The sequence below is a fragment of the Acomys russatus genome, chromosome X, assembly GCF_903995435.1.
Source record: "Acomys russatus chromosome X, mAcoRus1.1, whole genome shotgun sequence".
NCBI lineage: Eukaryota > Metazoa > Chordata > Mammalia > Rodentia > Muridae > Acomys > Acomys russatus.
This window is the reverse complement of record NC_067169.1, coordinates 81,378,838-81,394,970: the sequence shown is the minus strand read 5'-3', so window position 1 is coordinate 81,394,970 and position 16,133 is coordinate 81,378,838. Positions and strand designations below refer to the sequence as shown.

General features: G+C 39.0%; 1 protein-coding gene across 1 annotated transcript in view; it reads right to left on the bottom strand.

Moving 5' to 3' along the window:
• Nucleotides 1–16,133, bottom strand: part of Radx (RPA1 related single stranded DNA binding protein, X-linked) — a 75,559-nt gene that overhangs the window by 19,871 nt on the left and 39,555 nt on the right. The window contains exon 11 of the mRNA XM_051141264.1: nucleotides 5,740–5,796. Within this exon, the coding sequence (XP_050997221.1) occupies nucleotides 5,740–5,796 (57 nt within the window). The remainder of the gene's footprint in view (nucleotides 1–5,739; nucleotides 5,797–16,133) is intronic.

Here is a 16,133-nt window from a genome sequence, read left to right as displayed (position 1 = left end):
ATTACAGGCATGTGGCACCATGCCCAGCTTAATAATTCCCTAAAACATTTCAAATGTCAACATTCTATTTCAGAATGGATTCACTACATAAAATTCAAGAAATTTTAAAAATACAAAACAATATTATCCTTACTTGCAGATTATATGAAGCTTTATGTAGGAAATCTGTCAGATTCAAGAGGAAAGTAATTATAGCTAATAAAATTATTTAGCAAGTGGGCAGAATATACAATCAACATACAAAAACCATGTGTTGAAGACTCACATCCAGAACCCATAAAGACTTCAAAAAAATAAGATACTCCAAATCGATGAACCAAAACCAATTAATGGGCAAAAGAAATAAATAGACAATTCTCCAACGAATTAAAAATGGGCAATAAATATGTGAAAATAAATTCAGCACCTTTACCTATAAAAGAATAAAAATAAATCACACATTGAGATTCTATTTCACCAACTCAAAATAGCTATCATTAAGAAAATAAACAAGTGTATACAAAAGGGAGGTAGCAACCCTTCTTTGGTGGGACTATAATACAGCCAGTGTGGCTATCACTGAGGATGTTCATAAGAAGAAGAAAACTATTTTATGATCCAGCTATAACAGTTCTAGCCATATATCTGAAGGAATTTAACAGCATACAAAAGGTACTTGTATACCTAGGTTTGTGTACAGAACTTTATCACCTCCAAATTCATATAGTTAAATTTTATCTGCACATAAGATGGTTATACATAAGAGATGAGGTCTTTTAAGAGGCGATTAAGTGGCTATGAGCCCATCAGTTTGGGTCCTAATTCAGATTGGTGTCCTTATATGAAGATGAACTTTGGACGCACATGTATGCACTCAGAGGAAACAGCATGAAGACTGCAAGAAGAGCATACACAAGCCAATGAGAGAGGCCTCAGAAGAAACCTATCCTATCTCAGCCCAGACTAGTCTCCAGACTGGGTGGGAAAAAATATCTGCTGTTCTAAGCACTGACTCTATGGGACTTCATTATTTCAATCCTTGCAAGTGAGCACAGTTGCATACCTCTGATGGAGTTTTCAGTCTCTTTAATTGAGACAAAAAGTGGGTACCCAAGGCTTTACCATTGACTCATCACTTTGCTACTTTCAATTTACATCAACATCTAAATTCAGAGTTTCAAAATTATACTTTATTTCTTGTTTTATTCTTCATTTAAAAAAACACTACTATAGATTCCTGACCTTCATCATCATATCCTGGCTTCTTTGCCTCTAGAATTGTTTTCTTTACATCTGTTCTCCACAGAGCCACCAGAGTGAACTCTTAAAATGAAAAGAAAACTATGCCATTCGTTCTGTTTATTATCTTCAAAACTCTTTGTTTTGATGCCTAAATTCCAAGATCCCTCCTGTAGTATATCCTTCACTGAGTTAGTCCCTTGACATTTCTTTAGTCGTTAGACTGCTTTCTGCCTCTTGCATTTGCTGCAGCACAACAGACGTATAACAGGAGTGCAGACCTTAGTAGGCTCCCAGACCTTAGCACAACTGACTCCATGATGGACATGGCATTCAAGCTATAAAACTCAGCAGGTAGGAAGCACCATCAGCCAAAACTACAACAAAGGCCTAATCCATCAGTCAATAGTTCTGAGAAAGTCTCTAAATGTACTAATCTTGCCTTTTGGCTTCTGTAGTTCCACTTCTGGCTAACTGTTCTTGTTAAGTGAAATATGTCCACCCAAGGGCAGGGCATGGATTTTGTGCTGAAAAGCTCACCCTGAGAAAGGTTCAGGGCTACACTGCAATCTCAAACACCCAATGCAGTCACTGGCCAGTGAATAAAGACTTTCTATTGGCTTAAACCCATGTCTGAGTAGTGGTTTTCATGAGCACAACACAACAACAACAAAACACACCTTGTATTTTGACATTCTATAAAATGTCTTCTTTTTGAACTTGTGCTAAAACTGATCTTTGTCTATACACCTGGTAATTTGCCAAAACTATACTGTTTCTTTAATGAATTCATGGACACAAGTCTCTCAGGCTTATTTTGACTTTTCTTAAAGGAATAAGGAAAACTGGGTGATCAGAGACAAATGCAGTATAACTATAATCATGAACCAGAATTATGTATTTTTAGACTTAGGTTTGTCATAGTTGCAAAAATGTTCTAATGTTTTAAATCTACTTTTGTTGTGGAAGACCCTCAAACAAACAAAGACTGGCCTGCAGGCCTGTCTGTGGGACATCTTCTTGTGCACTATTTGATTTAGAAACACGAACTCTGGTGTCCCATATTTGACCACATCCTCTGGATGGGGAGACCTGGGGGCACTCAGAGGAAGGATAGCAAGTTACCAAGAAGAGACTTGATACCCTATGAGCATATACAGGGGGAGGAAGTCCCCCTCAGGAACAGTCATAGGGGAGGGGAGTAAGGGGAAAATGGGAGGGAGGGAGGAATGGGGGGATACAAGGGATGGGATAACAATTGAGATGTAATATGAATAAATTAATTTAAAAAAAGAAAAAAGGAAGGTTTGTATATCATGCTTAGGTAGATGGGCTTGGGCTGCATAGGAAAGGTACTAAAGGAGCTAGTAAGCAGCATTCCATGCTTGTCTTTGCTTCAATGCCTGCCTTCATGTGCCTATCTCGAGCTACTTCTCTGGCTTCCTTCCATGATGCATTGTAACTGGTAAGCTGAAATAAACCCATCCTTCCATCCCTCCCTACATTTCTTTCGGTTATTGTGTTTATCAGAGCAACAGAGAACAAACTAGAACAATTACTGAGCTATGCTCGCAGCCTCTGGAAGACTTTTTAAAAAGATTATTTTAAGTACAGAGGTGGTTAAAACACCCCCAAAATTTAGCTTCAGTGTGTACGCTGGCTAAATTTTGTTTTGTTTTGTTTTGTTTTTTGTTTTTTCTTGGTCTTCTGGGAAGAAGAAGGCATTTTATTTGAGAATATGCCTCCATAACATTGGCCAGTAACAAAGTATGTAGGGCATGGTCCTGGATGCTTTAAGAAGACAGGCAGACTGAACCAGTAAGCAGAAGTTTTTTTTTCTATGGCTTTTGTGCCAGTTCTTGCTTCAATTATTCTGGATTATGGACTACAAATTAAAAGCTGAAATAAACCTTTTCCTACCCAATTTGTTTCTGGTCATGATGTTTTATCACAGCAAAAGAAACTCTAACTAATACAACTTCCCATACAAGTATGAAGGCCTAAGTTCAAATTCTATGAACCAAGTAAAGTACATGTCTGTAATCCCTGTGTTCCCATACTGACATGGGAGGCAGAAATCAAAGACTCTTGGGACATTCAGGACCCAGATATCTTGGTGTACATTATAGCAAACAACAAAGAGATCCTATATCAAGGTTGGAGGTGAGGGCTGGCCTTCGAAGTTCTGTTCTGAGTTCCACATGCTATAGCACATATGCACCTGTACACACACTTAAGAGTTCATCACACACACACACACACACACACACACACACACACACACACACACGTAGACACAGAATACATATCCACAAAATACCAACATTTTGTATCATGTAATAATCAATAAAACTATACCAAAATCTTTGGAACTGGCTACTGATACATCACATTTAAAAAAATAATATGAAATAAAATGATAGCCTCGACTTTGTCCAGGTGGGGGATTGAAATAAAATCCACACCAAAAGACAAGATGGAGGAGGTAAAGAGCTAAAGTGTTTAATCCAGAGAGATGATCCCTTGGTTTAAGACATCACTTAAGCCAAGTAATTCTAATGACATGTTACCAGTACTAAATTATATTTTGAAATCCCCTCAGAAACCAACCCTATGCTCAAACGAGTCAACCTAATAGGAGATTAGACTTGCTTAGAACACTGCATTCAATCCCCTCTCCCTTGAGAGTACCCTCCACAGTCAATTATAAACCAACAAGTAAAAACACCCAAAGAAGACTTATTTAGATGTTCCTATTCTGGCTGCCAATTAAAAACCAATCCTACTTAGCCATTATTCTGTTAACTAAAAAACTCATGTTTGCTGCTACTAAAGGAACAAACAAATAGTTTTAAAATTATTTTTACACTTAGAGATGATCATTAGCCTATCTGTTGATACAAATGATCTTTACCTAATAGTGCTATTCAATAGTAGAAAAAAATTTAAGAGAAAACTATAAAGACAAAAATCCCGATGGAAGTCACCTAAGACAGAAGAAACTGCTTTCATCTTGTAGTGACACTAGTTACATTTTTAGAGCTTATACCAAGGACAAGGCATGCAGAGAACCTAGACTCCCTGTTCAGATGTAGCCAATGGACAGCTCATTCTCCATGTTAGCATGGGGGAGGAGAGCAGGGACTGCCTCTGACAGGAACTCTGGTGCCCCCCAATTTGTTCATGTCCCCTTGGTGGGGAGAACCTGTGGGCACCCAGAGGAAGGGTAGGCATGCTATCCAGATGAAACCTGATAGGCTGTGATCAGATGGTGGGGAGAGGGCCCCCCTGTCAGAGGTCTAAGGGGGGATAGCGTAGAAGAGGGAGGGAGAGTGGGAACAAGAAGAGGGAGGGGATTACAATCAGGATGTAATGTGAATAAATTATAATAAATAAATAAATGTTATTAAAAAGAGTGTATACAAGAATACCTCTGATGGATTGAAGGGTGCTCACTACTAAATGTACTAAATGGGAGGTAATTTCTCTTGTAAACAAGGAAATATTTTGTGGGCTTTTCTAGAACTGTAGTTTATGAGAGATATTGAGCAAATATTATTGGGTAGTAATTAAGTAATGTGACATTTGCATTTTCTAGCAATACAAATATAGATTTATGTGGCAAAATTGCCTCCTTGAAGACATATTTTTCCTTTCAGGAGTTCCTGTTTCTTGGAACATCACTCATAAGTTTAAAAGATACTAAATGTATAGAAATAAACATTCCTTTTAGTTGAAAGAGAAGTTCATTGTCAGCAGCTGAGAATATCACGAGCACATGCTTGTCACATGGCCATGGTCATAAGGCTCTCTGGTGAGATTGTAACCACTTCCCTTGTACGCACATCTGTCCTTCCTGAAGGCATCAACCTTAACCTACATCTCTGCATGTCTGCGTTTTCTGCTTTGTATCTGGGGCTAATCTAGTCCTTCTAGCCAACAGCATCTCTATGTTGACAGTGAATCTCCCTTTAAAGCATATTTTACCATTTTAATACTTGGTAGCTATCCAGATAGATTAATTACAAGAACAATTAATTAAGCATACAATTACACACATTTATGCGGTACAGTGGAATGCTTAAGTATAAATATACAATGTATAACAATGAGATCAGGGTAACCAGAAGAACTAGCATCTCATAAACTTAGCATTTGTTTGGATCCATCTGTAATCTCTTCTAGGTAATGTGAAATATGCAATTAAATATCAACTATATGCCCCGTAATGTGTGATAGAACCCTAGAAGTAAGCCATGTTCATTGTACCCTGATACCTTATAAACCTTCTGTCTCATGCTTGTATTCTTAGTCCCAGAGTCTGGTAGTCATTATTATAGGAGCACACACTTTTCAGAAAATATTTCATGATGTCTTAAACTAATATAAACCTTTTTATCTTTGGCTAGTAAGATCTATAACACAAAACTGGGGAATAAAATCGAATACTAATGTTTATGCAACCGAGTTCCATAAACTTAAATACAAAACAATAGCTAAAACAGCGACACACAATGGGACGTACTTGATCTGTTTCCTTTTGAATGTGCAGAATTTTGTGGATGAGGCTCAGGAACTCTGCAAGTGATAGAAAAAATAAGATAACCACAAATTATTAAAAAGAGGCTTAGGTGGGAGAATGAATTATTTATTCAGAATTTATTTTAATTCAGTAATTTAATTCAATACATTTCTTAAAGTAATCCCTTAAATATACCCATAATTACTATATGTAATATAGTTCAAAACACTGCAGTGGAGTTAAACTTTCTTGTAAAAGAAAACATTTAACTTCATTATATGTCAACTAAAGATGCGAACACTTTTATTGTTTCATTATAGGAATTTCAAAATGAGTGCAATGACTTTGTTCTATTTTCTTCAACAGTTCTGTAAAACAACTGCCTTTCCTGCTCTACAACTCCACCTTATAGTTTGTTAGGTCTCTGCTACTTCATATCTGCACTTACTTCTTTTGGCAAGGAACAATTCTATGCCTCTTTTTTTTCCGGCTCCATTAATTTTTGTTTGTCCTTCAAAGCGTAACTCAGTTATCACTTCCTATAGAACCCTCCCCTGATTTTTAGTTAGGGCTAAGTTTCCTATTACAAAGCGACATAGTGCCAGAATAAACACTGTTGCTGGATGCTGCTTCTCATGGACATTTCCCTCTTGAACTATCAGCAGCTGGGATCACTGAAGATAGCACAAGATTGGGCTCATTGATGTTCCTCTATGAAGGGAGGGGGATGAGGAGGTCCTACTCTTCTCCCAAACTCTATAAGCATTGAAGAGTTGCTAGGAAACGGGGGTGGTGGGTTGTTCAGTGCTGTAGCTGCTACCAAGTTTCCCATATTCCAGTAAATGACCCCTTGCCCATGATGCCATAAATAGTCCTAATTAAACTCACTGGCATAAGAATCTAGGCCTGAAGAAGAATCATTACTTTGGAATAGATGTTTGCCCATCTCATCAGAAAAAGTTCCCACAACACTTGGCACTCTAATGAAGGACACAAGAGATTGAAGAAAGAATCCTGGAGGGGAAGTAGCATTGTCTCTATTGTGGGCGGAGACATGCGACTGAAATGAAGCTGTCTGAGGGTGGAGGTTCTGTGTGGGAAATCTTGGCATGGTGTCCTTCCCTGTGTGGTATGGAATGGACTGCCTTCTTGCTTTAGTAGCCCTTGCACTGTCTCTGCTATAGGTGAAAAGACATGCAACTAAGGCTGCTGTGTTTGATGTTGGGGTGCCCCTGGATAATTCTAGTGGGACTGTCTTTCTCTCTATGTGGTATGGAATAGCAAGGCTCCTTGATGAATGGCATGTATCATGTGAGTATGGAGATGTCTCCCAGATGGTTGATGAAGAAATTGTTATTATTATTATTAAAGTTTTTTGAGGCAGAGATTTTCAGTGTGTAGCTCTGGCTGTCCTGAAACCTGCTCTGTATACTAGGCTGGCCTTGAACTGACAGAGCTCCACCTGCCTCCGCCACCTCAGTGCTGGGATTAAAGGTGTGCACCACCACTGCCCAGTTGAAGAATATATTATAATATACAAAAGTAATATATATGGGACAGGATCGTAAGCAAAGCTGTGGTCAGTTGCATGGTCCTTGCTCTGTGCAATAAGACAAGTAATTGGGTTTGAGTTTTCTGCCTAGAGTGATTTTGCCTATGCAGTGCAGGAAATACAAGAAGAAGACAGAACATGTGGATGCCATCCTCTGCACTGGCTACTGAATTAGCATGAAAAAGAAAAGAGAGAGGGAGGAAAAGGGAGAGAATAGGATAGAGGAATTGGCTTGCCATTTCTTATTCAAACATAAGGAAAAGAGTACAAATTATATCTGCTCTAAATAACCTCTCTTGGGATACCCAAACTTGGATTCCATTGGAAGAAGTGGACAGTGAGTAGGGACAGGTAGGGTAAAAGTAATACGAGATAACTCTCAGGTCTGACCTTTAATACAGAGGAAGGGAAAACATGTAGAATACAGAGGGGACTTCGATAATGACCTGAATAAGAAAGTAAAGTACTATAATCAGGGACTAATCTGACTTCGAACTATGCAGCTTTCTCAAAGACAAAGGTTATACAATGAATGATAGAGAAGTGAAGGTATGGGACACTAAGTTTGTCTCAGGAGTGCAGTTAGCCCCCAGAATAAGCGATATATGCTTCTCTTCTATAAGAAAGGATACCTGGAGTGGAAATTGTTTGTTCATCTCAAGGCCCTCTCAGTAGCAGCTGTGGTCAAACCCACAAGCCTACTTCCAGTCCCAAGGCTCTAGAACCCTCTTTGTTTGCCAGCAACCTTTCCTCGTTGCCCTTTCCCCCAATCTGTTGCCATCTGTAAACTTACGAGTCTATTTCCAGTAGCCCTGAAACGTCTTTATTTGTAAACCACTTTTGCCCGGGAAGTCACCATCCCTCCCCACCACTATCAAAAGACACTAAAGCCTAGTTCCAGACTATGGTCCTTTAACCCTCTTTGTTCTTGATACACCTTTGCAGGGAAAGCAGCTTACCCATTTCTAATCCCCAGTCCCTTCCCCTCTCATTACCCCACCTGCAGCCATCTCTACATCCAATCTAAGAAATGCTAAATTAACACATCAGACACACAACCAAAGACAGAATTCCACATGCTCAGGTCAGATTGCACAAGCAAAAACAAAATAAATGACCAAGACAGATGTTTCCCATCAAACCCACTAGTCCTATAGACGTGCTCTCTGATGAGAACTACCTAGAAGATTCCCAGAACATTGAATATAAAGTAAGTATCATAAATTTTATCATAGCAGTCAAGGAATTTAAAGAAGATTGAACAAACACTTCAATGAGCTCTAAGAGGATAACAACTAATGCTTGAGAAAGGTCCAAGAAAATGCAAATACATGGATGAATAAAATGAACAAAGATAATTGAGGATTTGTAAGTTGGATTTAATAAAGAAATCAAAACACTGAAAGAGAACAGAGGCTGAAATGAAGATGAAATTGAAAAACTCAATATCCCAATTACAAAGCTCAGGGGAAAGCCTTGCAAGTAGAATTAATTAAGCAGAAGACGGAATATCAGGACTTGAAGATAAAGTAGAGCATCTAGACAAAATAAGCAAAAAAAAGTGATAAAAAATTAAAAATCACAGGAAAGAAATATACAGCAAATGTGAGATACCACCACAAGGCCAAACTTTTGAATTATCATCCTAGATAATGGAGAAGAATGCCAGATCAATAGCATAGAACAGATTTTTAACAAGGCAGTAGAAGAAAATTTCCCAAAAGTAAGGGAAGACATATAGACACAAGAAGGGCACAGAACCCCAACTATATAAGAGTTAAAGGGAAACACCCTTGGCACATCACAGGAAAACCACTAAATACACAGGACAAAGAAAAACCATTGAAAGCTACAAGAGAAAAAAGACAAGACACATATAAAGAAAAACCCATTAGAATAACTGCTGATTTCTCAGTGGAAACTCTGCAAGCAGAAAAAGCAGGAACAATGCATTCACAGGTCTAAAAGACCACAACTGCCAGCCTAGAACACTGGGCTCAGTAAAACTATTTGCCATAGTTTAAGGAGAAAGAAAACCTTTCCGTGATTCAAACAGCCTCTCTGTGTGTGTGTGTATGTGTGTGTGTGTGTACATGTACATACATACATATATACATACATACATAAGTGTGTGTATATATATATAATCTCCAGCAAAAGATTGCTAGACAAAATACTGGAGACAATACTCTGAGCTCAAGAGAGAAATAAACACAGCCATGATACTCTAGAAAGGAAACAAACTAAGCTATAATGTAATATAATGGCTCAGTGGTTAAGAGCCCTGTCTGCTCTTCCAGAGGACCTGAGCTCAATTCCTGGCAACCACAAGGCGGCTCACACCTATCTATAATGAGATCTGATGCTCTTTTCTGACCTGCAGGTGTACATGCAGATAGAGCATTCATATGCATAAAATAAATACAATTTTTAAAAAATTAAAAATGTAGTGAAATACAAGTACAACAAATAACAAGCAAAAAAAAAAACATCAAAATGACTATATAATCTATGTATACCTTTTCAACAATATCTCTAGATATAAATGATATCAACTCTCTAATCAAAAGATACAGGCTAGATAATTATTAAGAAGGAAAATCCATCTATTTGCTCTCTATAAGAAACTCATCTTAGTTTTAAATATAGGCAGCATCTTGTTTTTTTTTTTTCACATACAAATTTCTATTTATTTCTCTTTTAGAAGAATTTTAGAATGTTTTAATCAGAGAAATGCATGAATATTACTTTTTTAAAAAATCAAACAGTGCAGACAGTCTCATAATTAAATCAACAGTCGCCTCTTCTACCCCTCTCCATCTCTAATTCCATTCCTCAGAGAAAACCACTTTAAGTCATTTTTTATTGGAGGGTTTCTGGTGGTTTCCTCCCACACTGAACAATAATATATTTATGCCCCCCGTTTCTTGATTTATTGACCACAGATATCATCTACGTGTGCATATGAAACAATAGAAGTAGAGCTGACAGAGCAGCGTGTAGAAAAGTAGATGGAGGAAGAGAAGGGAAAGCAGACAAACGTATATTCTACGGAAATGAGATGGCAAGATAAGCTGGCTGAAGGGGGAAACAAATCCTCTCCACAGGTTTGAATAATTAGTCTAACTAGAAAACAACATGAACGTTGCAAGGAAGAAAAGAAAGGAGATTAACTGTGGTATGGAGATAAATCTTTTTGTTAGGCAGCATCTTAAAGTGAAAGAATGGAAAAAAGTATTCCAAGCAAATGGGATCAAGAAGCAAGTACATATTGTCATCCTAACATTGAATGGAAAATATACTTCAAACTAAACTAATTAGAAGAGACAAAGACAGAAACTTCATTTTTATCAGGAATATATATATATATGTGTGTGTGTGTGTGTGTGTGTGTGTGTGTGTGTGTGTGTGTGTGTGTGTGTATTAAAGGCACCAATTAACTGAAATCCACTAATTTGAGGCGATTTCAACACCTCAATATGTATGAGAAGGAAAGAGAGAGGGAGAGGAAGAGGGGTTATGCACATGTGTGTAATTTAAAGGAAGTTGAGCCAACAATACTCCCAGCAAGAACCAAAGAGTAGCAAAACCCTCCCGCACAAGAAACCTCCCTTTGTATGGTTGGTCAGACAGCTGAAGTGAAACAATACAGACTATTGATGTAGAGCTTGGCTGCCTCTTAGAGTTGAAAGTGGGACTCTATTGCTGAAGACACCACACACTGAGGACACAAGACTCAGATGATCCCAGATACATCTCAACTGAAAGCCCTTTTCCTGTGTGCTAGCTTCCATAGTACCAGAAAAGAATAATATGCAAGATACTGAAGATAGGAATTAATTAATGGGCCTATCTAACTGCAATACCTATGAAACACAATGACCCACATGGCAAGATACCAATAGAAATGCAGTAAGTGGTACTTAGATGTTGGTGGTAACCAAGAACTGTCTAATTGGACTTAAGGCCCACTCAACAAAAAGGAAATCATTTCTTGAGACTCGTGAAGGTATGAGCCTTGAAAAATAATCTATTATTGTCAATTTGCTATACCATCACAGTTCCTTACTACATTCTAAATATTTATACCCACAGATACTACCACTAACCAAAGAAGTCTCTCACTGTAGCAAATAGAGACCATCACAGAAAAACACAACTGGAAACAATACAGAAATTGATGGATCACGGGGTGTCCAGTACCAGTGGATACATGTACCTCACAGCTCCTGCATTTTTTTTTGTTTAAGGAACATTTTGGAAAAAGGGATGGAAAGATAAAATCTAGACTACCAGAAAGTCTACTGTGAAATAGTCTTTCCTAAAGATATCTCTATAAACAAGATCAGAAAAATGTCACTGTCAATGGCCATGTTAATGTGGTAGGGGAGAAATTTCATGTGCTGCTGTCCTGATACAACCGCTATAGACGACAAATGACTACCGAGAAAGGAAGAACTTTAGTCTTTCTCAGGGATGAGCCCCCGTATTTGTGGTCAAATACAAAGTGCTCAGCCCTGAAAGCATAAGCCACAAACAAGAAAAAGAGACTCAGCAGGTTTTGTTTCTATATCTGTGCATACATAGATATACATATATGTAACAATAATGATCAAAGAAAAAGAGACTATTCACTTTGAGAGTACTGGAGAATGGGAAGGATTGGAGGGAGGTTACCTAGGGGAAGCTGAAGTAAGGAAAGGGAGGGGGGAATTTTAATTAAAAATGTATTGAAAAGGAATGTCAGACACAGACGAATGGGTGGAGTTTTGTGGAATGCTGTTTTTCAGGTATGACTGGCCATTGCTCTCTTGAACTCTCAATAGATGTAATTACTGCAGGACTGATACACAATATTGAGCCTATTAATATTTAGTACTAGACAAGGTGAGGTTGAAAGTGTAGCGTGTAGGAGGCCACAACTCTACTCAAGGAAGTGTAGAAAGTTATCAGTTAGCTAGAAGAGGTTTGTTTTTTTCTCCTTCAGTGATTTAGTGACTTATAAGTATCCCTTATCCATGTTCCTGTAAGTAGCTCTTCATTCATGCTCTTTCCTGTAAGAAACCCTAATTAAAACTCATTGGTTCACCAAGAAAGACCTAATGGAATATTTGTTTGATCTACTGTTGGTGCCTTGTCTGGGGTAAACAGATATTTGTTCATCTACCTAAGAGAGATCCATCCAATGAATATCTATCACAACAAACACAATACTGTACTGAAAGTAAGGCTTATCAATGAATATATTTTTTAAGATTAAGATTTCTGTGAGAATACTATTTTTATTTTTGTAGCCCCATATCGTAGTTGCCAAATAGCTGTTTACTGAATTGAAATGAATGGATTAAGAGAAACATTTTGAAAGTAAGAAGAACCAATTTTATTATTATTTTTGCAACAGTTCTATGATAAAGAAATACTGTTTAATTTCCAAAATTAAAGGCAGCAATACAGATTATGGGTCTTTCTTCCTAGGGGTGGAAGGTAAGTACCAATTGCAATCTTCAAAAGAAAGGAAGAAGCCAACATTCCTAGCCAGCTAGGATGCCTATGAACTGGAACAATGACCGCCATGGCAGGATAACTTTAAAGGTGTAGCAGTGACTTGATGACCTTGGCAGTAACCAGCAACTCTGTAACTGAACTCAAGACCTGTTTGACAAGAGCGAAATGATGCCTGGTACTGGAAACCTAACAAACTACCTAGGGAGAAGCCAGGCAAGACATACCCACTGGTACAATAGTGGCAGAAAAGTCATGGGAATAACAAGCCAGTTTCCTTTTTTGTATTGGTGTTTTGAGACAGAGCCAATCTTTGTAGCCTTGGGTGGCCTGGAACTTGTGATGTAGACTAGGCTAGCTCTCAACTCACAGCAATTCATCTGCCTTTGCCTCTTCCTAAATTTTTAATTTTAATTTATTAGAATTTATTCAAATCACATCCGGAACGTTATCCCCTCACTTGTAGCTTGTGTATCTTCCCATTCCCACCCACCCTCCCTCCCTCCCTCTTCTGCCCTATTCCCTTCCCCTATACCTCTGACAGAAGGGGACCTCCTCCCCAAGCATATGGCCACAGTATATCAGGTCTCATCCTGATAGCCTCCTTCTCCTTCCTCCACGTGCAGCCGGGCCTCCCCATCAAGAAGAAATGATCAAATTGAGGGCACCAGAGTTCATGTCAGAGGCAGTCCCAGCTCTCCCCACAATCGTGGAGAATGAGCTGTCCATTAACTAGATCTGAATAGGGGGTCTAGGGTTGCTGCATGCATTGTCCTTGATTGGTGCAACAGTTTGTACAGGCCCCCCTGGGTCCAGACCTGCTAGCCTTGATGGTTTCCTTGTGGGGCTCCTGAACCCTCTGGGTCCTTTCATCTCCCCATTCTTCCATACCACTCTCAGCACTCCACAGGGAGTCTGGTAGCTAGTCCCACCATCTGTCCTAGTCCCCTGCTGGGTGGAGTCTCTCAGAGGACATCTATGTTGGGCTAATATCCACTTATAAGTGAGTATATACCATGCATGTCTTTCTGGGTCTGTGTTACATCACTCAGGATAATTTCTAGTTCAACATAAAACCAGATACACTATATCTGTTAGAAGAGAAGGTGAGGAAGAGCCTAGAACTCATCACCATAGGAGACAACTTCTTGAACAGAACACCAACAACTCGGGTTCTAAGATCCACAATTGATAAATGGAACCTCATGAAACTGAAAAGCTTCTGTAGGGCCACTGTCAACAGAACAAAATGACTGCCTACAGACTGGGAAAAGATCTTCATCAACCCTACTTTCAACAAAGAGCTGAAATCCAATATATATAAAGAACTCAAGAAATCAAACAGCACCAAACCAAATAACCCAATTAAGAAATGAGCCTCAGAACTAAACAGAGAATTCTCAAGAGAGGAATATCGAATGGCTGAGAAACACTTAAAAAAATGTTCAATATCTTTAGTCATCAGAGAAATGCAAATCAAAATTACTCTGAGATTCCATCTTACACCTATCAGAATGGCTAAGATCAAAAACTTAGGTGACAGCACATGCTGGCAAGGATGTGGAGAAAGGGGGAACACTCCTTCATTGCTGGTGGGAGTGCAAACTAGTACATCCACATTGGAAATCAATCTGGTGTCTTTGCCTCTTTACTGCTAGGATGAAGCATGCATACCACCATGCCCAGCTTCTAACCACTTTCCAATTAAAGTCCTGCTCTGCAAAATGATATCCATTATCAAGTTGAGAAACTATGGCTACACAGGCATAGGCCCAAGGAGAAGCAACTACTATTATACTGCTAAATGCACATGGTATTAAACTGACTCCCAATGACATGTTGATATACCCATAGATCAATGCATTTCTTAACCCTCATCTAAGAAGCTTCTATTTGCAGTAGATAGTGACTAACACAGAGTTGCAAAACTGGTCACGTTGTACAGGATAAGATCCTAGAAACCTACAAGAAGAAAATTATGATAGGCAGATTTGGGCCCAGGGGTCCCGCTCAAACTTTGGCACCAGCCAAGGACAATACATGCAGTAAACTTCAAACCCCTACCCAGATCTACCTAATGGACAGGACATTCTCCACAGTTGAGTGGAGAGTGGGGTCTGACTTTCACACAAACTCTGGTGCCCCATATTTGACCACATCCTCTGGATGGGGAGGCCTGGTGGCACTCAGAGGAAGGATAGCAGGCTACCAAGAAGAGACTTGATACCCTATGAGCATATACAGGGGGAGGAGGTCCCCCTCAGTCACAGTCATAGGGGAGAGGAGTAAGGGGAAAATGGGACGAAGGGAGGAATGGGAGGACACAAGGGAGGGGATAACCATTGAGGTGTAATATGAATAAATTAATAAAATAAAATAAAAAAAGAAACTACAGAATGCTCAGCCCTAAATGGATCATGTATAACACACACTCTCCTAAGGCTCAGAGATCTTGCAGAAGAGGGACGGAAAGAAGGCTTAGAGGCAATAGATTGCTACAAGGAAGTAATATCTTCTGGGCATAGCAAGGCACCTGAACATATGAACTCATACTGGTTACAACAGCATGTACAAAATACGTGCAATTTCAAAATCAGACCCAACCCCATTATTGAGAGGGCAGTTAGGCACACAATCCCACTCCTAACTGTGGAGCTATTGGCAATTGCTAGATGCTAGGAGAAGGAGAGAAAGTATTTTGATCAGTCTCCTATGGAAGACCACACATCTAAGAATATTTAGGCAGTACAAATTTGTTTTGAAGGATTTTTTTAAAAATAGAACATAAAATTGGGTGGGTAGGGAAATAGGAATGGATCTGTGAAGAGTTGGGGGAGGGGTACAAATATGATCAAAATATGTATCAACCTTAAGAACTACTTTTAGATAAAACAATGTATATATAAAAAATACCACTAAGCTATGGTAGCACACGCCTTTAATGGCAGTACTCAGGAGGCAGAGGCAGGTAGATCACTGTGAGTTTGAGGCCAGCCTGGTCTACAAAGCAAGTCCAGGCCAGCCAAGGCTACACAGAGAAGCCCTGTCTCGAAAAACAAACAAACAAACAAAACAACAAGAACAGCAACAAAAACATATTAAAATCCATTACTTTGGGTTTTTTGTTGTTGTTGTTGTTATTGTTTTAATTTTTCTTACTTTATATTTTAAGTAGCATTAAAAATAAGAAATTAAACAAGTGGATTCATGGCTGCGTGTGGTGGCACACACCTTTAATCCCAGCACTCGGGAGGCAGAGGCAGGCGGATCGCTGTGAGTTGGAGGCCAGCCTGGTCTACAAAGCGAGTCCAGGACAGTAAAGGCTATACAGAGAAACCC